Consider the following 15,686-nt stretch of genomic DNA (forward strand, 5'->3'; position numbering starts at 1 on the left):
GCAGTCATGTATGGCAAAAGCACTGCTCTTCTGATGAACTGCCCATGACTCCTGTGTCACCCAAAATATCCATCACCAGAGTGTTCAGAAATAAGCCTTTCTTGATTAAAGAACACTGCCAAACAAAACAAACTGAACAAAACCCGCAAGCCCAGAGGCCATTTGTATTTTTATTTACTTATTTTACGTAGCCTGAAATAGAAATTTCTATTTATCAGGAGACAACCTTTCACCCTCTGACATAGCTCTCTATGGAACATTATCTTTGTCCCAAGCAAATTAAATCAGGAAGAGAGCTGAGAGGGTGAGAACTGTCTTCCAGGCTTGTAGAGCCCATTTGTACCAGAGAACCAGGCTGGATGGGAACAAGTATAAATTCTATTAGAAAGGAGACAGTTTTTAATGATTTGTCTCAGCCCTGCTTGGAGGAGGGTTGCAGTAGCAGTGGCTGATGGAAAGCAGTTGACCTAGGAGATTTCCTTTGGATATGCTCCAGGGTACTAAATCTGATATACATATTAGAATTTGCATATTCTATATCAGAAATTAATTGGTGCCTTTCATTAAAATTTTCATGTGAACATAAGCCTCAAAAATTGATTCTTTTAACAGTCTTCCTCCTTGGGTCTTGATTTGTTCATCTGAGCTGATAGAATAGCCTTGATGATGTTGCTTTTGTCCATGGTGTTGTGATTAGTAGCTTGGTGGAAATTTTGACAGGAGGGCCACATGCCACATCCTTCAGGTGTGAAGTGGTGGCAGGAATTGGTGCGTTGTAGCCGTGGCACTCAGTGAAGCTCTGCGTGTCCTCCGTGCTCACCAGAGCTGTCAAGGCGATGCTCTTACCTGCTCTGAAAGAGCAGAATCCCAACAGGGATATAGCAGGTATGAAAGGAAGCTTTCTGGAAGAGCAGTTTGTCTCCAAGCCATGGAAGGTGCTGTGGGGAGGGCCCCGTGTGTCTGGAGAAGGAGGATGGCCCAAACTGCACGTTTGTTCTCCCAGGTTTTCCCAGCTTGTGCTTTGCGGGCTGCGTGTGCCTCACAACACAGGGAGCCTGTAAGGATTCCAGATTTGTGTCCAGTCCCCTGGTCTGCAGCAGCAGCACCCTGTGAGAGTCTGGGAGCATCTGGGAATGAGAGGAAGGAACCAAGAGGTGCCAAGAAGCACCCCCAGCATCCAGCAGGTGTGGAAGCAGCCCAAAATGAGGTGCAAAGCCCCAAAACTATGTGCAGCCCCGTGAAAGGCATCTGAGAAGATTGCTGGGCTTTAAATCAATATCCCTGTTCTTTTATCTGTAGGACTGGCCACATGTGTGACTTGATTGATGGTGTTCAATTTGATCTACTTAACCACAAAGGGGAGTTTCATCTTATACTAGGGATGTGTTGTTGAATAGCAGAACAGAACTAGAGCTGCTATTCATAGTCTCCTCCTACAGGCACCTATATCATACATAGCTTCATCTCAAAAACCAGTTTTTATTCCCTCCAATGTGGAAGGCTGCCAGAACTTCTCACCCCTGACAGTAGGAAAGCAGCATCTTTAGATTTCTAATCTGAATTTATCCTCAGGTTTATATTTTTGTATTTCAAATGGGTTTTTTTTCAAATTCATGTTTTACAAATCAGCTTTTTTTCATTGCTTGATAGTTGTTCTGGTGTATTCATCCATCTACTTTTGCTGTTGGCAGCAGCCAATGGAGCTGTTGCAGTCACTGCCCTCCAGGTGACCAGCCAGGAGTGCAGTGAATTGTAAGGTATAAATACCAATAATTAGGAATGTTCTTTGTCAGTGGGTGGGGATTTTTAATATCTCATTCAATAGTTTGTGTAAAAGGAAGTTTAAGTTAGTACTTTGGTTTTAGACAAACATGGCTGTGGTAATTCACATCTGTGTTTTTTGGGAAAAACAATTGGCTTTTCTAAAGGACAAATGAAGAGGAATAGCTTAACATTAAAAGTACAAGGGAAATCTGTAAGAGTAACTGTGAAAATAAATCATTATTAATCTAATGGGCAGTCCCTTGTCAGTGTGATTGCTGTCAAGTTACATGTAGGGCATTGATTTAAACATACTTGCCCTTCCCAGCCAGTTCTTGCCTGAAGGATGCCAGTAATGGGTGAGCAGAGCTTTTATTCCTGCCCTCAGGATGGTGATTAATGGGGGCTCTGGCAGGAGCGGTGTATATTGACATCAGGCATTACAAAACTCTGTCTCCACACAAGGGCTGGAGAAGCAGTGAAGTTTTGCCCTGTTCCCAGGTGTGCCCAGCTGTGCAGCTGGTGGGTTGTGACTTTGCAGCTTGTGGCCTTCCCTAGGGGTCGGCTCCATCTGTAATGGAAACAGTTCTCAGACAGCACTTGGATGTAGCTGGAGAGGGAAGGCATTTATTTCCACTGAGTTTGGCTGAGAGAAAGAAATATATTGATTATGACTAAGGGAGAGCAGATTCATATACAGATAAGAACCACAAACCCTTTCCCCTCTAAATTCTACTGGACCAGCCCTTAAGATCTTGATTTGTTACATCAAAGGTACCTGAACTTCCAGATGGGAGGAAACTTCTCTGTTTCTGGTCACTTCCACATGCATCTGTGTGCCTGATGACATTTCACTGCACCTTTGAGTGGGTCTGGAGTCGAGCTGAGACAGTTTCTCAGATTGGAAGAATTCACTCCTTGAGTGGTCCTACTACTTTCTTCTCACCAGAGCAGGCAGTTCCTCAGCCCTTCTCAAGTGTGTTATACCTTGTGGGCAGTGGGGAAGAGCAAAGTGTGGGTTCTGTGGCACCCTGCTCTGTCAAGCATGCAGCGCCTGAGTCAGATCCACACATAGAGAATGTCAGGGGCCAGCAGCAAGGAGCCCATTCCACCAAAAAAATGTTATCCTCTGCAATCCCTCTGCATGATACTCAGCCCTAAATAAAGCTTTGTGTGTGTGGCAGTCCTAAAAGGGATGAGGAAGATGGAGTATTGATTTTAATCATGCAGGAATGTTATTTGGCCCTTCAAGTCCTTCATCAGCATAGGTGGCTGTCTGGGAAGTGCCTTTAATGCACACTGTGTGCTGCTGAGGAGGAATTAGCATCCAAAGGGCATGTTGGAATGCAGCTAACTTCATATATTAAATGTCAAGCAATTACATTACTCAGCTGCTCATTCTACCCCTGTTTAGAAAACAATACCTACATACAGAAATTTTTCTAGACATTGAATAGATGATCGTCTTAAAATATTGCACTTGCTGCACGTTGTCCCTAAGAGGAAGAACATTTAATAATGATGCTTTGTGCATCTTGCTTCGAGCAAGCTCCTGATTTTTATAAATACTTGGCATTTTGCACTGAAACAGTTGGAATATCTGGTCCTTCTCTTTCATTTTTAATTATTTCCTTCTATTTCAGGAAAAAGGATTACCTTTTAAAAATGGATTAAGTCACCCTGTGGGTTTTTTCTTGTTTAAGCTAATCTTTCTGATTTTAAAACACCATTCTGATTTTCTTTCTTTTTTTCTGACTTTGCTACTGCCACAGAAGAAGTGTCTGCGAGGATAGTACAAGTAGTAACAGCTGAAGCTGTAGCGGTCCTGAAAGGTGAACAGGAAAAAGAAGCCCAGCACAAAGACCAGCCTGGATCACTACCTTTAGGTAAAATGAGACAAAGAATGTTCCAGGTATCCTTGTGTCTGCAAGTGTCTGTATGTATATTTAAAAAATGCAGTTCCAGCTGTGTGTTCACATTGGTTATGGTTGTGGGTGAACCATAGCCACCACTGGGTAAATGCTGGAACCACAGGATTATGGCAGGATCCTTTTATTCTTGGTTCTTCATGGCCCTGTGACTGTCTCATTCCCTGTTTGCTCTAACAGCAGCTCTCCACCTTGTTTCTGACTCCTGAGTAGCTCAGCCACGAGTGTGTTTGGTGGTAGGGTTTTGTCATCATGTTGGTTGGCACTGTTTGTGTTCAGCCATGTACAGCAATGAAGGATTAATGTCTGAAGAGGCAAAGGTAGAGTGACATATAGAAAGAAAGTGAGGCTTTGCTGGTTGGGTGGTAGCTGCTCAGATAAATGGAGGGGAAGCACCTCCACAGGAAGCAGGAAGGGATGGGGCACACGAGGTTGAGAGCAGCAGGCAGAGTGAGGAGAGGTTGTGGAAGAAGGAGTCACGTGGTAAAAGCAAATGTCAGCAGTCTGTACTGGAAAGGGTAACAATGCCACTGGTCTGTGCTGTGTCTCCATCCTCCTGTTGCCTCCTTTGTGAAATATCTTTGAAATATGTATGTGTATCTGTATCTATCTATCTATCTATCTATCTATCTATCTATCTATCTATCTATCATCTATCTATCTATCTATCTATCTATCTATCTATCTATCTATCATCTATCTATCTATCATCTATCTATCTATCTATCTATCTATCTATCTATCTATCTATCTATAAAATAAGGTAGGTATACAGCCATTTGTACCTAAAGTGCTTGCTCCTTGCCAGAACACTTCTGCAGTAGCTCAAAACATGTACACCAAGGGCCAGAGAAAAGACATACTCCATCTTGAGGTAAGGAAGTCTTCCCAGCCTGTCTGAGGGTAGATTCTGCTGAGTGCATGTTCATTGTGGTCAAATCAAAACAGTGCCCTGTGGTTTTCCCCACAGGCAATCTGCCTGCTTTGGTGCAGTGCTTGGCCCTTGCCTGGGAATGAATTAAATTCAGTGAGTAATTTAGAATATTTGTTGGAAAATTGGTTCCCACGGTTTTTTGCTTCATTGAACTAACTTAGAACTGCAGCAGGGAGATGGTGTTGCTTGGTAATTCCCTTCTTTGCAGAGCCTCAGTTTTAAATGGAAGACCCCAATTTCCCAAATCACTCAGGCCAGGGAGAAGCAAACTGGATATTCAGTTCCATCTAGTCAGATAAGTAATTTAAAAGACATTGTGAGAAGTATGTCTTCAGTTAACGACTGTTGGTATTACAGGTGCATAGTAATGAGTTTATAAATACTCTGTCCCTGGGCAGCACATCTTAAAGACAAGTCACATACACTCTTTTCCAAACCACACTGAAATCAATAGGAAGAAGCCTGGAAAATTCTGTTGGGGCTTTGAAAGTGGCCTGTCTGTGCTTGGAAAGAAGCCCTCAATAGTAAACTGAGATCTGCCTGTTGAAAGGTGCTGTTGATAAGAGAGATCTGTTAAAACAGACTTGTTTGGATTTTTTTTTTCTTTTTAAAATACTGGTTAAGCCCAAAGAGTGGAAAAAAAATTCTCAGAGTGGTTGGTATGAGATCAAATGCAGAGGTTATGCTGAGTTCATTTAAGAAGCTTGTTTAGGATTTCATCATACTTCAATTGAAGTAATTGAAAAAAAATCATTTGTTTTCAACATCTTGTCTCATGACTGGGAATGAATATAAATCCTAATCCAAGTACATCTAAGTTTCCACTGTGCCTTGCTCAGCTGAATCACTGTTATGTCACAGCTGATATAAGTTCCCTGTGCTGATATCTTTTGCATTTAGACAAGCAATATTTGCATGTGTTCTGCAATTAACCTTGAACTCAGCAGAAGAAAAAAAAGTGTGCAGAATGGAGTTTTTTCACGTACTCGAGGTGGATTAAAGAGATTGGATGCCAGTTTCTGATAGTTGGTGTGAATTTATAATACCTCTGTGCTTTTTTGTTGTTGCTTTGGGTGACTGAGTGCTTTTTGAGAGGCAATACTGATTTAAAAGAATATCTCATATTTGATTTTTTTATTGTTCTCTATAACCAGAATTTTATAAATCATACCATTAGAAAACAAATCAACAACAGAAGAATAAATCCTTTTAATATCATTTCAGAAGTCCATGTATTCTGCAAGGGTCTGTCTAGAAATCTGACAGGTATCAGTTAATTCCTCAGCTGAGCAAAACAGGCTGACTGCAGCTTATATCATATGTTGGTCTTCCTGGAATTAATGACTGTATCTCATTTTCATTGTTTGATTTCTAGCAGTTGAAGAATCAGCCAATCTGCCTCCTTCCCCACCTCCATCACCAGCTTCTGAGCAGACTGGAGTTCTGGAGGAAGGTAAGGGTCCCCTGGACATTGCAGTGCAGAGCTGTCAGCAGAGGGATGAGGCATGAGTCTAAAGGATGGGGGAATCAGAAAATGGAGAGACTTTCTGCAGTGGAGATATTTCTCATGTCAAAAGAGAAGGCATTCTCAGCAATAACTCCCCATCTGCAAACCAACTGCAGTGCATGGATGAGGCAGACACATGCACAGAGGAGGGATATGCTAAGTATATCCATGCTAAAGAAAAAGAAATAGAGTTGCTCACTTTTTTGTCTGTTGTATGCAATAAGAGCCAAGGTGTCTGCTGTCCCAGTGTGGTCACCAAATCTTCAATTAAGTATAGGTCATCTTTTGTTTCTTGAGATGTGTTTGGCTGCATTTTTTAAATTACCATTACCTTTTGGTTTGGAATCTTAAATGCATGAAAGCAAGGAGATTCACAGCTGGATCATTTGTTTGGCCCTTGACCTGTAATTCATGCTCCAGTGCCTGCATGTATTGGAAGTTCTGTACACAAAGTGCAGCAGTCACATTCTAGTCTTACAAAGCAAATTTCTGTTCTGCACAAGTGTTCAGTTTCAGTAGCCCGTGATCACTGTATTTTCCTCCTGCTGAAACCTCCTCCAGCAAAGAACTGAAGTGTTGGTTTAATGTTAAACATGGGCCTAAATCCCAGTGCAGCTGCTGCAGTGTAGGTGTGTGTGAGAGTGCTTTGCTCAATAGAAGACTGCTGCTGCATCAAGGCCAGCACTATAGGGAGACAGCAGTGTGTTAAAATTGAGCTGTATCATGGGGAAGGAAGGATTTGGGTTCAGAATCTCCAGGGGATTGTCAGTTGAACTCCGCCATCTCAGTCACATTTTTATGTGTCCACTCACTTCCTTCTTGGATTTTCTTTCAGCATTTTCTTTTTCTTTTTGTTACATAAGTGCATGAAAATAATTTCCTATCATCTGCTGAACAAACTTTGTTGGTATTTTAGCACAGGGCCTCTATGAATTTTGCAAGTGGATAGTTGCTATTTCACATGCTAGCATGGTCTGACTCAGTAGATGAGGACGCTACAATTAGGCATGTTCCATCGTGCAGTCATTTTTGACACAATGAAATTACAGGCTGTGTTAACAACAACATTTGTCAGTCTGCTCTACTGGAAGGGCCTAGTTGGTGTGGTTAGTAACAGTTAGTAACATAAAGAACTTGAATAATTGATTGGTTTTGTTTTTAAAGAAACATCTGCTTGTTGTGTGTTTTAAAAATAATACAGCAGTTCCTGGACTCATGACAGAGAGGTAATGGCAGTCAAAACTATTAACTGAAAAGAGAATTGTTAAGGCATTAGCAAAGATTTTTATAATTGTTACCAGGGCTTTATCATATGCTTTAGTATGTAATTCACTTGGCTAGTCCTGTGTAAGCTTTTTGATTTTTTATATCATTGTAAAGGGCTTGTTCTTCTGCTTCAGGCCAATGTCAAGGTTCTTCTGTTAGGCTCAGGTTTAGGTTTGGCTTTGTGTGCTGTTTGTATCAGCTGTATATTTGCATGTATTTTAGGATTTTATAAAGTACTTCTATTGATTAATTGCCACGAGGTTGTAGATTGGCCCCATAGCAAATGGAAAGCATTTTGCTGGTTGCACTAACACAGGAAGGTGGCAAAACACTCTGCAGCTTGAGGTTATTATCTACTGCCAGACTGCAGTTCCCAGATGTGCAAATGACTCAGCAAGTCACTTAACATTGTTGGTTTTCTCTTTCCTTGCATGCAGGATTGAATTAATATAATAACACTTAACCTGCAGAGGTGGTTACAAGGACTGAAAGCAATGTATTAGGGAGATGTTTCGATGATTTACACAATGTCATGGTTTTTAATAGCTTTCAAATAATTTTCTTTAACGTTAGTCAAAAGAGACTTTTCCACAACATAGAAGATTTTGATTCAGTTTTAAGAGCACATGGCCAGTTTGCAAGGGAAGAAGGGAGAGAAGTGATGTCCTGAGTCTGTAATGAAGTGTGCTGGAAGCTTCTTGTTTATGTCTGGCTCTCAAACAGGAACTCACAGTAAAGTTGTTTGAAGCAACAGAAAGAACTTGGAAATAATTTCACTGGAAATTTATTATGTTGCTTTTTACCAAAATACAGTGTTGTCAGTTCAGTGCAGTAAAAATGGTAGTAAAAATCTTGTGCTCTGCTCTGTATTAGAAGATACAGTCCTTACTTTCTGTGGGTAAGTTCAGTTTTTGCTGACCTGAGTGAGCCAGACCTATTTAGGCAAAGTTCCCATTCAGAAGAGTTTGCCTCAGTAGGGTTTGACCCAATTTTACTGTCCTTGTTTAAACCTCCTGTTTCCTATACCATCTGGCTATCCATCCTCATGCATCCTTACATTGAATGTCTTTCTGCTTAGTAAAATACAGTTTACTAATTTATTGAACAAAAAAGGTGAGCACTTGGTGTATCTGCCTCAGACCTCTATTTTTCCTTCTAGAAGCATTTCCTAATGCACTTGTCAGTGTGTGTCACATTGCTTTGAATCCAAGAGACTTCTTCAGTCAATGTAGGAAGGAAATCACTGTTGTAGACTGACAAAGGTGGATGTGGCCAGCCATGCAGCAAACACAAATTAAAAGGGAAAAAAAAAAAAAAAAGGTAGGAAAGACAGAGAGGTTTGTGGGTCAAGTTTATTTCATGAGAGAAAGAAGTCGGTTGGATGTAGGTTTCTTTGATTTGGCTGCAGGAAAACATTCAAATGAACCTGTCCCTTTTTACTGCTGCAGAAGGTAAGAGAACTGATTTGCCTTATTGAAATTATTATATTTATTTCAACTATAATAACATAATTTTGTTCAGGAAATTAAATTCTCTCTAGCACCCTCTAATCCTTTTATCAGTTGTATCTGGTCATGCAGGACAGACGTAATATTCTAATTTCTTGGCATTTCTTTTGTGCTCTGTGCCTTTTGATGATGCTCAACAATGTCTTCATGTAAAAAAAAAAAATAAACATTACAGGATAGAAGGGTGTCTCTGACAGACTGTCTTTCACTTTGAAATAGTCAGGTTAGCCTTTATATACCAAATGAGAACGTTTTGTAAACTAAAAATCAAGTGTTGTATGAAAATGGATCTGTTGACTGTGAAAATTACTTCTTGAAAGACATTCTCAAAATATACAAGGAAAGTAAAGCAGAATTAGCCTTTGTGAGAAGTGATTTTAATCTTGGACTTTAAAATCCATTAGGGATTTTCCCCATGCTTTGAGATGGAAAAGATTAGAAGGGACTAGAATAACAAAGGATTTTTCTTGTTGCTGAAATAAAAGCATAGCCTCCTTATAGACATCATTATCCTGTTAATGAAATTATCTGCATTAATTCTGAAAATATTTTCATTCAAACTGATTAAAAAAAACAGTGTAAATTTGTAAAATAGCCACAAATGTAACAGCCCCAAACAGTACCAGGCTTTCCACTCCTGGTGATTTTGGACCATCACAAAAAAGTGTATTAAGCATTTTTGCTGCTGTTAGTTCCCGCAGTTTTAAGGAGCAGAGGAAAGACCTCTGTTTTCTTGCCTACAATCTGTTCAGAGCCTGTAAAGAAGAGATTTTTAGTCTTGTTTGCAACAGTATAGAGAAGTCTTGGGATTTCACCTTCACTCTTGTTGATGCCTTTTGCTGTTGAAGGGCCCCTGAATAAATAAACCCACAGCTGGAAGGAGAACCTCCCCTTCTGCACATCTTCCTTCTCTGTGTTCAGCTTCTTGACTGTATCCACCTTCCCTTCTTTCCTTCATGTTGTCCCAGATCCAGCTGAAGAGGTGGCAAGTGCTTTGTCTTCAGTAATTCATGGGCTGGTGTGAGGGCACCCTGCAGAGAAGGGGGGATTGAAGTTTTGAACCTTCTTGGATTTAGGAGGGAGTTGATTTCTGGTCTCTGATGCCCTGAACTGTGGGCTCACCCCCTGTAATTTGCCTTTCACAAGCCCTGAGAGCCTTCAAATCTGTTACAGAATTCTGTGGATTTTGCTATGGAGAAGAAAGCCACAGGTTCTGCACTGCAAGCAGATTGACATGATTCCCTGCAACCTTGCTTCTGGCTCTTAAGCTCTAGGGAAAAGTGGGAAGCTTGGGCACAATGCTGTGCTTAGCATTTCCTATTGCAGTGCTCCGCAGAGCTTCCTGCTTGGCAGAAGTGGGTTGCCAGGTTATTTTTCCATAACTGCCTCTTTTAATATTGCATAAACCCCTGAATATGGGGGTTGGATTCCACTACAGAAGAGAAGCAGCTAAGCCATCAGTGGTTCAGGCACTCTTTGTGCCCTGAAAGAAACTGTGAATACAGTTCTCCTAACTGAGTTCCATGTGTGATCTTTGTGCACAAAGCTTGCCTTTGGTTCCAGCCAGCCTCAGCGATGGCACCCATCTTAAACATGGACCATCTTTCTCTTGCAGGACTGTGATACGTATAGAAGCTGCTAAGATTGCCATTCACTGCTCCTTTTACTTCCTTTTGGGAGGTGATTGAGCCTGAAGGGGTTTTTCCTACAGCAATCCTTTCCCAGGCAGAGGAAGTCCATGCCATGACATTACAGGACACTTACTGCAGGTTACTTGAGAAAGCAGACAAGCTTTTTGTAAAGACACAGAGGTTGTTTTTTCATGATATACTATAAGAAACTTAAAACTTACTGCTGTTCGCCAGGGAGAACCTTAGAGCTCTTATAAATGGGATTATTTTGGATCAAAATTGTTTCCAAGACTTGGCTAATCGCAGTTAGGGTAGCATTCCTGAGCCATCTTGTTTTGGCATCCCACAAGGAGATCTGTTATGCTGCCTGTGTTAAGGCCTTGCTTTCTGACTTAGTGTTCTGGATCTAAGAGTGAAAGTTTTGGGGGCTCTGGGAGAAATCCTGTAAGTTATAATTGCCTATAGAAAGATCAGGGACTCAAAGCATGGACTTGTACTTGAAGCTGGTAGGAAATCCAGTGGAATAGCTGCAGCTGCTTAAGGCTCCCCGTGAATCTGTGTTCATCAAACTGCCAGTTGTCATACACTGAGAATGGACTTAAACATCTTCTCTCTAGCACTGGATGTTTAGTTTTTCATAGCTTTATTTGTGATGAGAGGACTCCTCAGCCTACAGGAGGTCCCAAGTCTCCCCTCTAGGCTTGTACGGATGAGGTGGCAGGCCAGTCATTTTCATTGGGTAGTGTTATTTCTCTTTGTCTTGCAAAAACAGCTCCAACTGCCTGTCCCTGTACTTGTCATTAGTCCCACTAATGTGATTTTCTGCAAGGCTTCAGTGATGGGAATAAACCTGTCATTCCAAAGCATTAGCAAACACCAAGGTGGGAGCTAGTTCACAGAAATGTGATACAACAGCATAAAATATAGGACAGAGACTGCTGTGAGCAGCACTTTGTGGCCTTTATCAGGAAAAAAAAGGTAGCTACCTATTTGGGGAAGGTTTTTTTTTGTTGTTGTTGTTGTTATTTAAATGCTGCTTATTTATAGGGAAAAGTGGGGAATTTTGAAACAGATACGATGAAAAATAAAGCCAAATTGTAAGCTGGTTTTCTTTTTAATTAAAGAACTTTTAAAATATTTCACTTTTAATCACTAAATCTGTGAGGGATACATCTATGTCAGGACACTTCAGAGGTTTGTAGTACAGTCAGTCAGGTGTATAATGTATATGGGTATAGTGTGAGTTGTGAGAAGTGGTTTGTGCACAGCATGTGTTCTTCTAAGCAATTAATATGTAGTTTGGTCCCATTTGGCTCCTCTTCCCCTGTGCTCACCTGCCATCCATTCCATTCTTTATGTGCCTGGGTTTGCTGCCTTCTGGGGAGGGAAACCTAGTTGTATTTTCTCCCCAGATGGAAGTGCCATCCCTCCAAGAGTCTCTCCATGTCTAGGTAAAGCTGCAACATGAGCAGCTTTGGGGTCAGTGTAACCATGGCTCCCACTTAAATCAGGGCTCTTGTTCTTCAGGCCTGGCTTATAGCAGAAGCAAAAGGAGCAGCTAGTTAAAAGAACTGGAAGCTAATTTGTTCTTTATACCAGAGAAATACTGCCAAGAAGAGTAAGCAGAGTAGGCCAAAATATTGTTACTGAAAGTAAGCCAATTGTTTACACAATGGGGAAAAAATATATCTATACCAAAGATAGCCTTGGAAGGACTTGAATTCTTCAGCAGGTGAAGTAAGTTTTACCCCTTACAGGTAATTTCAGGCCATATTGGGTCATGTTTGATTTCCAGTTGTTTTGCACACTCCATTTGCATTGTGCCAGATGACTGCAAACACTGAGGGGAGAAAAGCCTTTCTGTGCTTCCTGTTTTTATGACCTGAGCACATCAGTAAGTAGTATTTTACCAGTAGGTGTTATGTAAAAGTAAAATCAAGGGAGAATCTTTTTCAGTGACTAACAGAACAGCTGACTTCTCAAAGGTGAAATAGGTGATGTTTCATTTCACAGCACTCAGTCCTGGGACCTGAAGTTAAAAACAGTACTGGGTCCTCTAAAGGCTTGTGTCTCAGGAGGATGGAGCTGTCTCCCTGAAACTGGTCACTGTCTCATTTTAAGAAAACCATTGTTTAGAATTAACACGATAATTACAGAATTAACAGCCTAATAACAGCATCAGTAAAAGATCATCACTAATAATTGAAGATTGTTCATGTCAGCATGTCTGACTGAAGGTAGGGAGATAGAAAAATCACAAGTGTAGCCTTACTTTAGCTATGTGCCTGTAGCTGTACATAACAGTTCATGGGCAGCTTCCTTTTCAGTCATAGCATTTGCTTCTGGTGAAAGTGTAAGATCTCAGAACATCTATGTGGGGGAGAAAAAAGGCAAATAAGCTGGATCATGAGTGGAAAGATTGGCATTATGAGACCCTGAGATCCTCTCAGCTGGTGAGAGCACAGTACTAAAATGCCAAGGTTTTGCCAAGTGCAGGCTGGTCACTTGAGAGTTGGACTTGATGATCCTTCTGGGTCCCTTCCAGCTATTCCAGCTATTCCAGACTATTGTGTGAAACAGCTGTTCTTGCTGGCCAGCAGTCTGTTTGACATAAGAGTCTGCTGCACAAAGAGAGACTATATGATTTTTCTGTTGATTCAGTGATAACTTTCTAGTTTGAGTATTTTTATTCATGTGGTTTTGTGTAAAGTGTTTCAGGAAATGAAGGAGTATTGCTCAGAGTGAAAGGAGAGGCTTTCCTTAGAATTTTTTTAATTGAGAGGGGAAGCACATACAAAAGTACATAAAATCAGAAAAAGAAAAGTAAAGCAAGTTATTCAAGTCAGGGTCTTTTGTAGCTGCACACCTGTTGTCCTGCAAGGCTGCTTTTACAATCTGCTTCTATTTCTACAACGCTCAGGCATTGGTCAGGGTCTGATTCTGAATCTTCTGGCTTCTGTTCATTTGAGATACAGTATCTAACCTTAATTATTTTATGTTATTAATATTGTGTTGTTCTTTACACAGTGATATTTTTCTCAGCCTCAAATAGTGTTTATGTTTCTTTCTCTTTTAAGCTGAAACAGATGATTGATTGGTTTTCACTGGGCCAATCTCAGGAGAAAAATGAAGCCCTTGTAATTCCAAGAGGCTGGATACAGCCACTTCCAGATTTAAAACTGCTTTGTTCTATGCTTGATTAGGAAAAGTACTTCATTGTGAGACACATTTGAAACTCAGGGATGTCATCAGGTTCCCTGCAGCATGGCTGCTGGTCAGCTCCTTGAGTATGTTGCTGAATCAAGGGATTCACACTTAATCCTGATTTCTTACCAGAGGAAATACTAATAGTGCACAGTAATTTTTGTCTGAGTAGCAGTGGCAGGAGTACAAGCCTGGGATGCAGATTTTTCTAATAATTCTTCTACCATGGCACAAGCAAAGACTGTTCTTGATACTACTATACTGATCCTAACAGCCTATAGGCTGATGGTATGTTTTAGAAATTTGGATGAACAAATAGCTATATTGCATTCATTGGTTTCTTTGACTTAATTGATGATGAGGAGCCTGGGGATAAGTGGGGAAACAGCAAAGGAAATGAAGAGTCCTTGTGTTAAAATAGTGATTTTCACATACAGATTTCAGATGTCAGACAGTGTAAGGGAGAAATCATTTCTAAACCCATTCAGTGTAGGAATTTTGGCAGAAATCTTGCACAAACAATTAATTATTAGCCATGCATAAGGCCTTTTATGACTATGAAAGTTCTCAGTATTTTGCCAAATCCAGGATTCATACAATAGATTGACTTGCTGGCATTCAGCAGTCTGTATTACCAGGTCAGTGGAAAGAAATCAATACCTCATACCTTCCTCCATCTCAGTTGAATGTCTTGTACTGGACTAAACAGCACATTTATTAGAAAAATGTCAGTGTACTTTGAGCTCATTGATGTGTTCGTGTTGTCAGAGCCATCCATTATTCCATTCCATCTCCATTTCCAATGACTGTTTGACCCACTGTCACCCTTGGGAGAGGTATTCCTGTAAAACACTTTCAGCTCTCATCTTACAGCATAAACATGCTTGTCTGGGGAGAGGCAGGCTTTTGGTTTGGTTTTTTTCCCTAAAGAAAATTCAGTTCCATAGTGGCTAAAATGAACTGAGTACTGGCAGTCCTGTACAGACTTAAATCGAAAGTATTGAGCTGGAAGGGTTATGTAAATGCAGTCCTGGAAGGGTTATGTAAAAGCAATCCTGTTCAGCTGTTTGCTTGGTGTTTACTGTTGGTTTTGATGTCACCTGTTTTTTTCCATCCCCAAGAAGAAGAACCAGTAAAGAGTCTGATGGCTGTGGAAGTGAAACCTGCTGCTCTTCCTGGGAAGCAAGTGGGGAAAGAGCACAGGCCCCTTAAGCCTTCAGACCAGGCAAAGGGCCTCTGTGAGGGTCAGTGGGATTGTGGTTCAGTGTGTCATGAAGACAAAGTGCCAAGTGTGGCATCCAGCAGGGAGAGTATGACCTTTGTGGTTGGAGCACTCCTGGAAGACACATCCCCTTCCTTGCCTGGGGAAGGTGTGTCCTCCTTAGGTTTGCATGTGTTTGCTGCCAGCAAATCCTTCTCCAGCTTTCTCCAGTGCTTTCCAAGCCTGCTTCATTTTCTGTTTTTCCCATTTATTAGTATGACTGTTCTTGTTATTATGCTTGAAGAGTGTGTAGTGGATAATATGATTGTGTAGGTGCTGTATGACAACATGGTTTCCCACCGCTGCGGCTGATTCCTGAGTTTTTTACTTTGCCATGATATAATATGCTTTGCAGCTGAGCTTATTCCTCTGTGTAAGCCTTATTTCCCCATCTCAGATGTGTTTGCCAGTCACATTGCTAATCTATGTATTTTTTTTTTTCCTTTTTGGTGCAGAGGTTCATCTGCATTCCTTTCAAACAGCAGATTTACCGCCTTTGACTATGACATAAAGATGCTTAAACTGTAGAAATGTTTCCATTTGCAGTGTGCAGGTTTTTGGTTTGGTTGGTTTGGTTTTTTTTGTGTGTGCTTCAGCGCATTCTGGTTTAGCTTCCTTAAAGCTATTGCTTCTGATATCATACCCTTGTCATCCATTGCAATCCACCCCTCCTCTCCTCAGTCATT

At 40.9% G+C, this 15,686-nt stretch overlaps 1 protein-coding gene across 32 annotated transcripts in view; it reads left to right on the forward strand.

Moving 5' to 3' along the window:
• Positions 1 to 15,686, forward strand: part of MAP2 (microtubule associated protein 2) — a 219,858-nt gene that overhangs the window by 167,569 nt on the left and 36,603 nt on the right. For 21 of the 32 annotated variants that reach the window (XM_088058647.1, XM_088058670.1, XM_088058646.1 and 18 more), the window contains 2 exons: positions 3,534 to 3,647; positions 5,999 to 6,076. In XM_088058647.1, the coding sequence (XP_087914773.1) occupies positions 3,534 to 3,647; positions 5,999 to 6,076 (192 nt within the window). The remainder of the gene's footprint in view (positions 1 to 3,533; positions 3,648 to 5,998; positions 6,077 to 15,686) is intronic. The other 11 variants (XM_088058654.1, XM_088058671.1, XM_088058677.1 and 8 more) reach the window with 3 other exon arrangements.

Source organism: Pseudopodoces humilis, chromosome 8 (genome assembly GCF_049639895.1).
Source record: "Pseudopodoces humilis isolate 2021_Gansu_Grassland_sample_001 chromosome 8, ASM4963989v1, whole genome shotgun sequence".
NCBI lineage: Eukaryota > Metazoa > Chordata > Aves > Passeriformes > Paridae > Pseudopodoces > Pseudopodoces humilis.